The 13,411-nt window shown below is 42.4% G+C and overlaps 1 protein-coding gene across 1 annotated transcript; it reads left to right on the top strand.

Annotated features, from left to right (window-relative positions):
- The first annotated feature begins 792 nt into the window (after positions 1 to 792).
- On the top strand, positions 793 to 10,031 carry LOC139656184 (uncharacterized). The gene is made up of 4 exons (XM_071533688.1): positions 793 to 1,108; positions 7,116 to 7,213; positions 7,951 to 8,038; positions 8,833 to 10,031. The coding sequence occupies exons 1-4, from the start codon at positions 793 to 795 to the stop codon at positions 9,759 to 9,761; spliced, it is 1,431 nt and encodes a 476-aa protein (XP_071389789.1). The 3' UTR covers positions 9,762 to 10,031.
- Positions 10,032 to 13,411: the final 3,380 nt, after the last annotated feature.

Genomic DNA, 13,411 nt, shown 5'->3' with positions numbered 1-13,411 from the left:
GAACTATTTATTGAGTTCATGTTTGCCATGGGTCCTAATTTAAAGTATCACACACTATCAGGGGGGTGGGGGCTCTCTGTCAGTCATTTTGAAGGAGACAGACACAGAAAGTCAGAAATACAATACATCATTTAGTTAACCGTAACTTTCCTAAAATAATAATAATCTTTTTTTTCAGATGACATTAATTACATAACTAATAATGTTTTGAGGAGAAATAAGTTACCATTTTGCTATGATGGTTGTTTCTTACAGTAGTTTATTCTTGGGGTCCCCAGGGTCCCCAGGCGGTAGTCCTAAATATGTTGGTAGGATGAGGGTTAATGTGAAGGTTCAAGATCAGTATTTTTATTTCTGAGAAGTGACGTCATGCAGTATTTGTTTCAGTTAGGAATGAAACCTTTTCTGTGTAATGTGATACTTTAATAATCCCAGTAGGGAAATGGAGGGATGTTTGTGTTCATGTGTGTCTGGTCTGAGTGTAGAGCAGTGCGCCTGAGTGGATGTGCGCATGCGTACTCTTCGCAGGTCTTCATACCTGGAATAGCTCTGAGAATACCAAAGAAGAGTGAAGAACGTTTTGCACATGCGCACATTGGCGAATCGCCAGCCTTTCTCCTCGTTTCACTTCCTGGTTTGCCTCGGCACTGTTTATATGAGCGGAGGGGGCGAGCCCGTATTCAGATACGTGGAGTGGACGCATGGGCTCGTGCTTTTAAACCGTCACAACAATAACTCGTCTTATAGGAGTTTTTATCTGAACACACACACACACACACACACACAGAGAAAATGTCCCCGGCCGCTGCCTTCCACTCGCAGCTCGCCTCCATCATGGAGGTGCTGGCCAACACCGCCATGGCTGAGATCTGCGAGCTCGTGGACAGCGGCTACTCGGTGCTGCAGCTGGAGATCTCGCGCAGCCGGAAGGAGAACGAGGTGCTGCGGAGGAAACTGCGGCTCATGGAGCTCAAAGCCGCCCGCGCGACCGCCCTGCGAGCCGCGGGAACGACCGGCTCCTTCCTCGCGAGCAGCCGCCGAGTTCAGCAGCAGCAGCAGCAGCAGCAGCCCGCTCGACCGGGTAACGAACCGAGGAGGACACCTGCCGGTAACCGTTAACATTTGTTTTACTGACCCTAACGAAAGTTAACGTTAGCCTCAATCGCTTTTCTTTGCTTTTGCGCGTTGTTACAATATTAACACGTTGGTGTGAAGACAGGTTAAAGACACCATCAAATGAAAACGTTTTTTTTTTTTTTTTACTTTTTTGCCAATGTGGCTAGATTTAATGTTTAACTATTCACCACTACAGGCAAAAAAATGACACAAAATTTCTTCCTAGAAATGTTTTATCAAAATTAACAAAATTTCTGGTAAATTTAGGTTTCTGTTGAAGACTCGGGGGGCAGATACTGCGGAGCCCCTGAAGTCCCGAAAGGTGTTCTTTTTTTTATCTTGTGCGTTAATTATCTTGTGGGAACAAGATACAAAAAATATCACTTTTCGGGACTTTAGAGGCTCCGTAGAATACAGAAAATTAATCCAATGACATTTTGCTAACCGTTGGAATTATTTCTCCCTGGGTTTTTTTTCTAGCATGCAGCTCTGTACAGTTAGCAACAAGAATAAATGCCACTCCACTAGAGTACCAGCCATGTTTGATCTGAGCAGGTATGAACAGTGATGCGCCCACTGCCTCAATATTCAGATAAGCCCCGCCCACTGATGCTTCCCGCTCAGTTCACTTATCACTGACATTTGTGCCGTTAATCTCTGAATGTCACGCCAAACTACATGGCAATTTAATACTACCTGCTCAGTGGCAAAGGCCCCTCCTTGGTCGAACATGATTACCAATTTTTTGTGTGTTTGACCCACTGGTCACCTTACCCAATGTGAAGAGAGGATTGGCACCAAAATCATCTCCTTGTCTCTGGTATTTAGCAGAAATCTCTTCCTGCCAGACAGCTAAAGTTTTTGCGCTGCTGAGTCAGAATGGACTTCACTAAAGATGAAGATTGAGATTTTGATTTCAGAAGTTATGAATCTACAGGCTAGAGAATAAAAAACAATACCAACTTTGGATTACTAAAAGGTTTATCTTCATACTTTGGATAATGCTCAGTGGTGGAATGTAACTAAGTGCATTTACTCAAGTACTGTACTTAAGTACAATTCAGAGGTACTTGTACTTTACTTGAGTATTTTCATTTCATGCTACTTTATACTTCTACTCCACTACATTTCAGAGGGAAATATTGTACTTTTTACTCCACTACCTTTATTTGACAGCTTTAGTTACTAGTTACTTTGCAGATTTAGATTATTAATACAAATTATAAATCAACTAATAAATTATGATATATTTTTATAGGTTAAGCTACCCAGCAGTATATAAAGTAATTAAAATTAGCTCCACCTTTACCAGCTGCAACATTAAAGTGATGAACACATTAATGCATCAATAATTATAGTCCAATAACATGATATATGATTCTGAAATGGGCCATTCTGCATAATGACTACTTTTACTTTTGCAACTTTAAGTATATTTTGATGCTAATACTTTTGTACTTTGACTTAAGTAAGATTTTGAATGCAGGACTTTTACTTGTAACAAAGTATTTTTACACTGTGGTCTTGCTACTTTTACTTAAGTCAAAGATCTGAATACTTCTTCCACCACTGATAATGCTAATCTATGATAAGTTACTGTGTGGTAAAGCGTTAGCATGCGCACCAGAGACAGAGATGATTTTGGAGCCAATCCTCTCATCACATATTGGGTAAGGAGACCAGTGGGCCAAACTCCTAAAAAGCAGATGTAGTCATTTAAATGAAAAATATAGTGTTTAGTGATTAAGTGTTGTAATTAACTTTTCTGATGTTCCCACCTTCCCTCATCCTGCTCCATCAGCTTCAGTCAGTGATTTCCTGCGTTTCCCAGAGAGCGGCTGTGAACTTGTTGCATCCAGCTGTGGGTTACGAGTAGGTGGAGAGAGCAGTATCGGTAGCGAAAGCATAACAAGAGCAAGAGAGAGAGAGTTTTTCCAGTCGAGAAAAAGTGAGAGTCGCCTCTTACTAAAAACACAACCTGTCCTGTAGCCGCACTGCATTCTGGTGTATTTTCTGCTCCTGTGGGTGGAGAAATTGGTCTCTGCCTCTTTACGATGGATTTCTCCCTTTGTTTAACGTTTAAGATCTTTTACAACAGGCAACAGAAGGCCGGTTTTCACTTCCCAAGGCAAACACTAATTTCCTTAAACACACAGTAGTATATAGAGCGATGAAAACATGGAATTCTTTACCACGGTCACTGACTAAATTAACACAGAAATCAATGTTTAAAAAGCAAATAAGGAAACACCTAGGAACATCATATTTGTAGGATTTTTTTTTTATGTCTTATGTTTATGTTTAATGTTTGCTATTTGTGTTGACTGTAATGTTTAATGTATGTTTTTAAATGTGGACCCCAGGAAGACTAGCTGTGCTTAAGGGCAAAGCTAATGGGGATCCTAACAAATAAACAAATAAACAAATACCAAATCGTTAGGATCAGCTGGTAAATTTAGCTTGCACCCAATACACAAAGCAGCTCTTATGTCAACAAAAGTTTTGATTTTTGGCACCGGGTCACACACACTGTGATTCTAAAAGGACGAGAGGACAGAGTTCACACTAGGTTTGTTTAATTGGAAAAATTAGAAAATACAAAATAAAATGCACAAAGTAAAGCCAGATTACTCTTCTCTTCTTTGCTGACTGACTTTTCACTACAAATGGCTCCACAATTGGCCAATTTACAGTTGTGTTAATGTAGAGCCAGAAAATCTGTCCTCTGTAATGGATGTGCTTTAAAATGGAATGAAGTACAATACTTCAGTAGTAATAATAATAATAATAATAATCTTTATTTGTATAGCACCTTTCATACACAACATGCAGCTCAAAGTGCTTTACATCAATAGAAGGCAGATAAAAGACAGATAAAAAGATAAAATTCATATAAAAGAACAAGCAAAATGCATTGCATTAAAAGAATCAAATCAAGTAAAATAGAAAAATAAAAGAACACAACAAATACTCCCACTGTTAGATGCACATTGTGAGTGAACCCATGTGTTTTTCTGTAATTTTCTTTCCCCTGTCCTTCCTGGTTCTACTCTTGATCTGATATTTACGTCAGATCTCACTGCCCAAGGCAGACGAGAATCATAGATTCTCCTCTTGGTCAAAAACCTCACCATCCTCACCATAACATACTTAAGTAAAAATAAAGTTACTGACTTCAACAAATACACAAAAAAGGAACTCAATTACAGTAACATGAGTACACATAATTAGTTACTTCCACCCTTGATTATGCACAGAGAAATGTCAGTGTGCATATTTATCTGTCGACAGCATCACTATTTGTCACTTTCATTATCAGTACACAGTATCACTATTTGTCACTTTCATTGTTTATCTGTTCACGGTATCAGAACATGGAACAGGAAGTGTCGTGTGCGCTGACTCAAGTGCAGAAATATGTCCAGAGGAAAAACACTGCAGCAGATGACTGTTTAGTATTATACTGTATATGTGTGGATTAGTATGGAGTGATAGAGCACACTGTTGTAGTCCAGATCCCACACAGACTTGTATCAGGTTAAAGGAAAAATCCACTTGATGCTCTTACACTCTTATATATCATCAGTCTGTAATGTTCAACACATTCCAGGAGTTATTTTTGGATGAAATGTTGTGATTTAGTGTTATTGTCGAACCCACTTTCCCTCAACCTGCCTCGCCTGCTTCTACTGCTGTAATAGTGACTTCCTGCATTTCCCAGAATGACCTGCAAACCCCTCACTCAAACCCCCAGCCTGTCTCTCTGCTGCAGTGCATTCTGGTCTCTCTCCTGCTCCTGCGGGTGGAGAAATTGGTCTCTCTTCTTCTTCTCCGATGGATTTCTCCCTGTGTGATTGTTGAACGTCTCTCGGTGCAAAATGGCGGCTCTAGAAAGAAGCCCTCGCTCTTTGATTCTGAGGGACTGACACCAAAACCTGACGTTTACCGCTGAGGTTTTAGATCTGGAGGTGATGTCACCTCGTCTACGATTGGCCGGTTATCCACCAAGAAGAAAAAAATACAACAAACTACTGAATGGAGCCAGAGATGAAACGTACATCGACAATAGCTGATTTTAACAGCGTTGAAGTGTTTTAAGGTGGATTTATCCTTCCTGTATCAGTGTTAATGCTCTAGACCAGATCCCCATCCTGTCACCTAACGAGAAGAAAGGGAAGTGATTCTAGGAAAAGGCCAAAATAGTAATAATTGTAATAACCTTCATTTATAGATATCCAAGAAAATCCTTTAATCTGCGCTGACATACTTCATTTATAGAGTACTGGTCAAAACAGTGTTGCAAAGTGCTTTACAGGATAAATAAAAATGTGAACAATAATAATAAAATAAAACGTATACTCTGCTCATTCTGCACATAGGACTGAATTACTGTTGACATCTGCTGTAAATTTGTAAATCTTCTGTAAATCTGCCATGTGACTATCCTAGTGTGAGATTTATATAAGCTATCATGGAGAAACTATTAACATGTTTTTAGCCTAATAGAGACAGCCTATTTTAAATGATATATATATTTTTCATATCCTTTATTACCTTTTTTTTACTCTTTGTTCCCCAAACTCCACTCTTTGCTGCTAAAATAATCCAGTTTTCCCCCCAGGGATCAATCAAGTTCATCTAAGTTCTGGTTGCAAAGTGCTTTACAGGATAAATACAAATGTGAACAATAATAATAAAATAAAACATGAAGGCACAAATGCACTGGATTAAAAAAAAAAAAAGAAAGTAAAACAAAAGTGTGTTTTAAAGGAGGACGCTGCGGCTGCCTGAGCCGGTCGGACCGGTCGCTCCAGAATGAATCAAAACAGTCAAAACGAATCTGTTTCCAGTCCGTTTCTCTTCAGCGGAGCCTGATCGACTCGTCTGGGCTCCGTTGTTGTTGCTGTGACTTGCTGCTCTGCGGGCGCTAGTCTCACCTCGATAGACACGAGCTGAATCCAAATGTCCGGACTTCACCGCACTTGCAGAGCTTGGAGAACTGGATGGATTGTGGATTTGGAGTCCTCAGCACTCGCAGACTACCCCGCAAAGTCTGCGAGTGCTGAGGCTCCAAATCCACAATCCATCCAGTCCTCAAGGGGCCTCAAGCGGACTTTCTGCAGACTTCCAGAGAGTCCGCTTGGGGTGCAGACTTCACCAGACTTCACTGACTTAATTACCCACAATTCATTGCAATACGGACGTGACGTCGTAGTTTTTCCAATTGCCGAACAAAAAACAAAAAGAACTTATTATCAATGTGTAAAACAATGACTTTATTAAAACATTACTTGAATCATGTAGGCCAGAAATAATATTCAACCACATCTATAGAGGTAATCAAAATGCATTTTATTATTGTAGTCTTTCAAACCACAAAAGAAGGTCTTCCAATGTAAGAAATACCCAATTTATTTAGCTATAGTCTGGTCCTTATTTCCAAACATTTCTGTATTTGAATGTGTGTAGCCTATATGTTGTATAGAAATGTATGAGTATCATTTTGTTCACTCACAAAACGCCTAGAACGATTACATACACAAGTGCAGCAGCGATCACCGCGTACATGACTGTAGTCGTCGCTAGACTGTCGCTTCGAACGTTTCCACGGCAACGAGTGAAACAGACTGGAGGTCTGTCAATCATCCTTGCAGTCTGGCGTCTCGCAGACTTGACGTGACGTTGAACACGTCACGGTGCGTACGACTGAAGTCCACGAGGGCTCGGTCCACAAGTCCAGAGGGGGGACATTTGGATTCAGCAACACCCGGCTCGCCGCTGGCCCCGCCCACAAGACACGCCCACAGGAAGTGGTTTACGCCCCAAAAAGTCAATTTCAGATAGATGAGGGCATTTAGTATTTTGTACACACAGGATGATAATGTATATTGCTTTAATGTTTTTTTTTTTTTTGCGTTATTCACCCTGTCAGAGATTATTTTACAATAATGGTACGTTATCCATTACTTAAGTATATTGTCCCAATACATTCATCCCAGGTGAGGTGGTGCTGCCCCGAGCGTCGGCCCAGGTCCCGCCGCCATGCGGAGACACCGGGCCGCCTGGAGACACGGGACAAGACACGGCACACAGACAGGTCAGTGTTGGCAGTAGTAGTAGTATTAGTAGTGGTATTAGTACTAATAATAGTAGTACTAGTTGTAGTAGTACTATCAACCTGCAAGGATTATTCTAAAATAAGAGGTCTATCATATGGAAAAAAACACCTACACAAAATGATTGACAGCACAAAATGACAGTTCAAAAAGATGAAACAGTTGATGGTCGTTTTTAAAGGACAGCAGGTAATACAAGTCCTTGGTTAACTAAGTGATGAAGCTTTTACAGACTTGGATCCTTTTTATATTTTAGTGATATATGTTGATGAACGTCAAGAAATGTGTTTTTCCCCCCCAAAAAAATATAGCATCATTTTTCATGTTTTATCAGAATTTCAGCCACATTTGAGAAATGCAGCTCCCATTGATTTATACTGATTGATTTGATTCTAATGTGTATATAATGTAACCTGTTACACCAACAAGTCCATATTTATTCCAGCATCTTTGCACTCTGCACCATTGCACTATATTGTACATAGTAGTTAAATGTTTAGGTTTACCTCTGTTCATCTTGTTGTCCTTGTTTTTAGCTGTGTATTTATTCTGTGTAAGTACATTGAGAGCAAGGAAAGTCAAATTCCTTGTATGTGTACATACTTGGCCAATAAAGCTGATTCTGATTCTGAATCTCAGAGATTACTTTTTCCCTGCTGTTTTTCCTCCAGTCTTGATCACACCTCTGGCTCTTAACATTTGTCTGTTTTCATAGCAGCCCGCTGCAGCAGAACCGGTGACACTGAAAACCCCGGTTGTCAAAGTGGAGAAGGATGAAGAGGCGTGGACACACACTGAGCAGGACAGTGAGTACAGGTTAAGACACATAACAGACATGGAAGATATAACGGGCTGAAGGACTGGCCAATTGCAGCAAAAGGTTAGAGCGAACAGCAGCCATCTTATAAAGCTGTTAATATTTTGTTTCGTTTCGTTTCTTTATTCTCACATATAAAAATTTAAAAGAAAAGGATACAGTATATAATTTGCAAGTGAATGTGAAGGAGAAATGCCTAAAAACCCTCCAAAATAATCCAGTCTCCCCCCAGGGATTAATCAAGTTCATCTAACCGTTATAAAAAAAAACTACTACTACTAAAAAACGACTAAAAAATACTTTCTAGTTTTTGGTCAGTTTGGTTTTTAGCTTGCTTTTAATCTTTTACTCTAAAGCACGTTGTTTTGATAAATGCTATATAAATATTTCAAATTATTATTATTTTAAATCTCTTCTTAAAAAGCACTTTTATGAACAAGCCTTTTTAAAATTGGCAGTTTCATTGTTTTATCTTATTTATCGTATTCTGTTTTTACTCTCGCACCACTGTTGTGTATTCTTCTATTTAATTTGCTTGTTAAAATTTTGTATCTATCTTGATTTTATATATTCATTTGTATTTTGCATTTACTTACATTTTGCCTCTTCCATGAGAAGGGACTATAAGTACAGTTTGTGATTTATTTTTTTAAGATTGTGTTTGTATTGATATGATTTTGTATGCAGTGTTCCTTTTAATTTTGGGACATGAAGTAGGCGGATTAAAGGAAATCCCAATAAAGAAAGGAATGTGATATTTTGGTGTTTTGTTTTTTTTTTCAGAATGTTTTTCCCATGCTGTTGATGGACAGCCCGGGGAATCCAGAACAGAGACAGAAGCTCCTCCCCCGGCGACCAAACAGGAAGTGTCGGAGCCGGACGGCAGCGGCTCTTGCTCATGGGCGGGTGGAGAAGTCAACGCCACCGTCGGGTCGATTCCTGCAAACCTGACCGCCAACAAGAGACCAGAAAACACCGCAGGGCAGCCGGAGCCGCTCGGCTTTGACTGCATGATGTACGAGCCGCCGCTCCAACATGGCTCCTGCACTACCCAGAATCCTTTGAGCGAGGATCCCGGCTGCTCTTACTCGTTGAATACGAGCGTTTCAGCTCCCTCCGACGCAGGCGGCGGCTTCGGTTTTGCGGTCAGCGAAGCGACCCGACCTTCGGCAGAGCAGCTGCAGCCTGCGGCGTTCCCCGACAGCAGGCAGGAACCCCAGATCTCCGTCAGGAAAGAGACGGCGGCCGTACCGAACGCTTTCATAACGAGGGAGGGTTGGCGGTCCCGGGACGGCTCGAACGGCGGCGGGGGCGGGGGCGGGAACTACAACCGAGACGACGGCGGGGCGAAGTCGTTCGTCTGCAGCTGCTGCGGAAAGACTCTGGCCTGCCTGAAGAACCTGAAGACGCACATGAGGGTTCACACGGGCGAGAAGCCGTTCGGCTGCGCGCTGTGCGGCAAACGCTTCTCCGACTCCAGCAACCTGAAGCGCCACCAGAGCGTCCACACCGGGGAGAAGCGCTACAGCTGCGTCCACTGCGGCAAGCGCTTCGCCCAGTCGGGGTCGCTCAAGGTGCACATGACGGTGCACACCGGCGTCAAGCAGTTCAGGTGTCTGCACTGCGGCAAGACCTTCATCTCCGCCAACCACCTGCGCCGCCACATCAGCGTCCACGACGGAGAGAAACGCCTCGCTCCCGCCTTCCTGTGACGCCGCTGTGTGGCTCAGTGAGCGGAGAACGGTACTAATGCTGCCAAGGTCAGGGGGTCAAACTCCCACTGGGTCACCCGTGATGACAGTTTACGCACGTATGGTAACGGAACCGTGTGTCACACCGCGAGGAGCTTGGTCGATGTGTCACTCTATTCTGACCGATTGTGGGCGGGGCCAGAGACTTTCGCATCTACCGTATTTCCTTTAATATTGGCCTCAGCTGCAGAGGGTACCAGGCCTTTATTGGAAGCAGGCTTATATTAGAGACAGGCCTTTATCTCTAATTCCCTCTGTTTGATAAGTATATTTGCTCATATTTTAGTACGAAGCCTCCTTGTTTTCTGATCTGCTTCTGTTGGGGTTCGTTAGGTAGCCGTTTTTTTGTTACTGCGACGCATTACCGATAATTACGGTAATCGACGACGGCACGCTCCGGAGACTTCCGCCGGCCGAGCCGTCTTGTGACATACCGCCATCTTGTGGCACTTGTACGTTACTACAAACTACAGTTACATTATATAACAGGCACCAGGAGTTTACCGGTATCCACCGTTGTTTTTTCCTTCGTTTTTTCGACCACGGCCCCGGCCATTATCGGAGACCCGGCTTTTAATTCACTACCGGCCACTATTAGAGGAAATACGGTATATAGATCTGCAGCGACAAAGTTTTGACCAAGAGAAACAAGATATGTTTTTATACAAATGAGGTATTCTTTGCTGCTTTCACTGCCTTTCATAATGTTGCATTGTTTTGATGAGTTAACATAGCTAGGTACCAAGCGCTCATTAGGTAGCACACAGAAAACTCAGTAAAATGGCTTCAGAGTTTACTGTCGACTCCAGCGATGGATGGACGAGCTTGTTGAGCTTCCACACATCAGCCGACTGAGTTTCCCATTCACTTTAGTTCTAGAGCAAATAAATGAACTTGGGCTGACTGGCAGTGTGAATGTGGGTTTGGGTGTTTTGGACAGAAGCGTCCACCAAATGCCAGATGTAAATGATTATGTGTAATAGCTAAGGCAATGGAACTGTTCACCATTTATATTCACTTTGCAAAGGTACTGCTTTTAACGGTGAAGACATGTTGATGTCCTTTGGGTTTGTAAGTATTGTCTGTGAAGAAGTGCAGTGTTTCCCCTGTAACCAACACACAGATATGATGGAACTAGGTGTGTTTCTGGTGTCTGGTGTGTAACTGGTGCTACTGGTTAAACCAGAGTGAAGCCGACACAGAAACCTGGGCTGAATCCAAACGTGCGGACTACAGACTCATGGACCACGGTTTTTGCAAATTGCTCAGCGTGACTACGTGAGTTTGCGAGGGTGCAGGGGAGCCGGACTGCATAGAAGGGGCAAACGGTACGGTTCTTCTCCAAGCAGCCAAAACCTCAGGTGAATGTTGAAGCCGATCCTGAAGCAGCAGCAGCAGTTCCTCTAATGTCCACTAGAGTCCGGCTCCAAAAAGACTCCAAACCGCCCAACTCCATGAAGTTAATGGACCACAACGGAACCAAGGAGGAGTAATAACAACAATGGAGACGCTATAGACAAGATAGACGCTGCTATCCAGGCTGTTCTGAATCCATTAAAAGTCGTCGTACTTTGTTTTTACTTGGCTCCGTGTCGTCAAAGATGCTCTATACTTTCTGAACCGTCTCTGGTGTTGTCATGGCTACGCATCAGCGTCGACTTAAAATGACGTTAGATTCAGGCGGATACGTCGGTCTCTAGTGATCGGTTAGGGAAAATCGAATCCCCCTCCCCCACGGAAATCGGTTAGAGTGGAGGCAATGTCAGACTGAAGATGGAGATGGAGTGGAACGAGTTGACAGTTCAGTCTGATATCAGGCAACCACAACCCAACTTCTGCTACAAATATAAAGTCAATGCGGTTTTGGTCTCAGTAGCTAATTTCACTTCTTCTGATGTGTGTCCTTATGGAGATTTTCAAAATAACTGTGTCATTAACAGGGTATAATGGCTCTAGTGATTGACAGCTCGGCAATTACAGGCCAATAGCAGGCGGCGCTGCGTACGACCCAGACTCCGCCCCCTCCTCCGTGGCTCCGCCCTTCGCCTGCTCCCGCTCCAAAAAAAATGTCAACATGGCGGCGATCATGAACCCAGTCTTTTGGCTTCAAAACGGCTCTTCAGAAACCTGTGGGTGACATCACACTCACTATCTGTTTTTACAGTCTGTGATCACTTACTCGTTGCCGTGGATACCACAGCAACAAAGTCTGAACAGCAATCAGTCAGCATGTGCACAGTCACTATAACTGCGTTGGCTTATCTTATTATGCATTTAATTCTCACTCGCTGTCACAAGTCCATCAGCTGTTACAGGCTGATTACAGTCAACACTGGTGACTAAAGGCTTTATCATGTAAGTAGGCCTAGGAATACTCTCTTTGTCTGTTTTTTCCATCATGCTTGACATCTGCCTTTGTTGTTGCTTTTCTTCTTCTTGATCTGCCGTTGTTTATATCGGCTGATTTAGAACACATCCGTCGTGCGATGAACGATGGGAAATATTGCCAGAGGAGCGTGCGAGGTAGCGGACTCACTGGAAGTCTGCATGGAGCGTCTCCAAAAGTCTGCATGAGAGAGCGCTAGGCCTCAATGAATTTAGACAAAAATGATTCCCCCAAAAAGAACCTAAACCCTCCTGGACGTCACAGCCACGTGTCGTAAAGTCCGCGAGTCTGAAAGTTCACCAAAGTCCCGACGTTTAGATTCAGCACTGGTTGGGATTTTAGAGTGAGTTTATTTTAGCGGTTGGATGGAGGTTAGCTGTAGTTCTGGGATTCTCTCCAGCTCCTTCAGTTTTCCCAGCATCACTTCTGGTCCCTCGTGTTTTGAATATCAGGGTTCCTACGCAGGTCTGGAAAGTCTGGAAAAGTATTCAAAATGAATTTGATCATTTCCAGGTCTTGAATAGTTTGGGAATTTGAAAAAAATGTCTGGAAAAGTATGGGAAATGTTGTGGTTCAGGTCCGATACACACATAATTCTAGCTTTTATGTTGTTGTAGAGCCACTTTGAGTCCACAGTTTTTGTTGATGTGAAGAATAATGTTCAGATAGAGGGACGCTCTTATTACCCAGCCGCTGTCAGCATGCATTATATCAAATACCCACCAAAATCAAATCTGGTCAAGAACATATGGAAAAATATGGAATTTTAAAATGGAAACAGTGTAGGAACCCTGCCAATCATCTCACATGTTCTGATATTTGTCTCTGTGAAGAACAATCTCCATCTATACAGTGATATGACCTAGTTAGCAGGGGCAAGATGTCTATCTGCGTAAATCATATTGAACACCAGACAAAACCTTCAAAACAAATCAAGGTCTGGGAAAAAGTATGGAATTTTTTAACTGAAAATGTGTAGGACCCCTGGAATATGGTTCTGAGCTTGGGATATACAGACTAATTGTTCTGTAACTATCCTATATTTGAAGAGTTTTATTCCAAAATGTTGTGTATTCATTTTGGAAAAAGTCTGCTTTCTGAAGTCAATAGAAATGATTTGATCTTCAGAAGCATAACGGTACGTAAGCAAAGGTCTTAAAATGACTCATAACCTGCAGAGAGCTTTAGTTTTAGCCTGTAGTTTGTCAGAGTTGTTATCGGCTTG

The sequence above is a fragment of the Centroberyx affinis genome, unplaced genomic scaffold (assembly GCF_046629955.1).
Source record: "Centroberyx affinis isolate AG114_WGS23_722 - 3 ecotype Tasmania unplaced genomic scaffold, CSIRO-AGI_Caff_v1 ptg002405l_1, whole genome shotgun sequence".
Taxonomy (NCBI): domain Eukaryota; kingdom Metazoa; phylum Chordata; class Actinopteri; order Beryciformes; family Berycidae; genus Centroberyx; species Centroberyx affinis.
The sequence above is the reverse complement of the archived record's forward strand: the minus strand, read 5'-3'. Positions and strand labels throughout refer to the sequence as shown.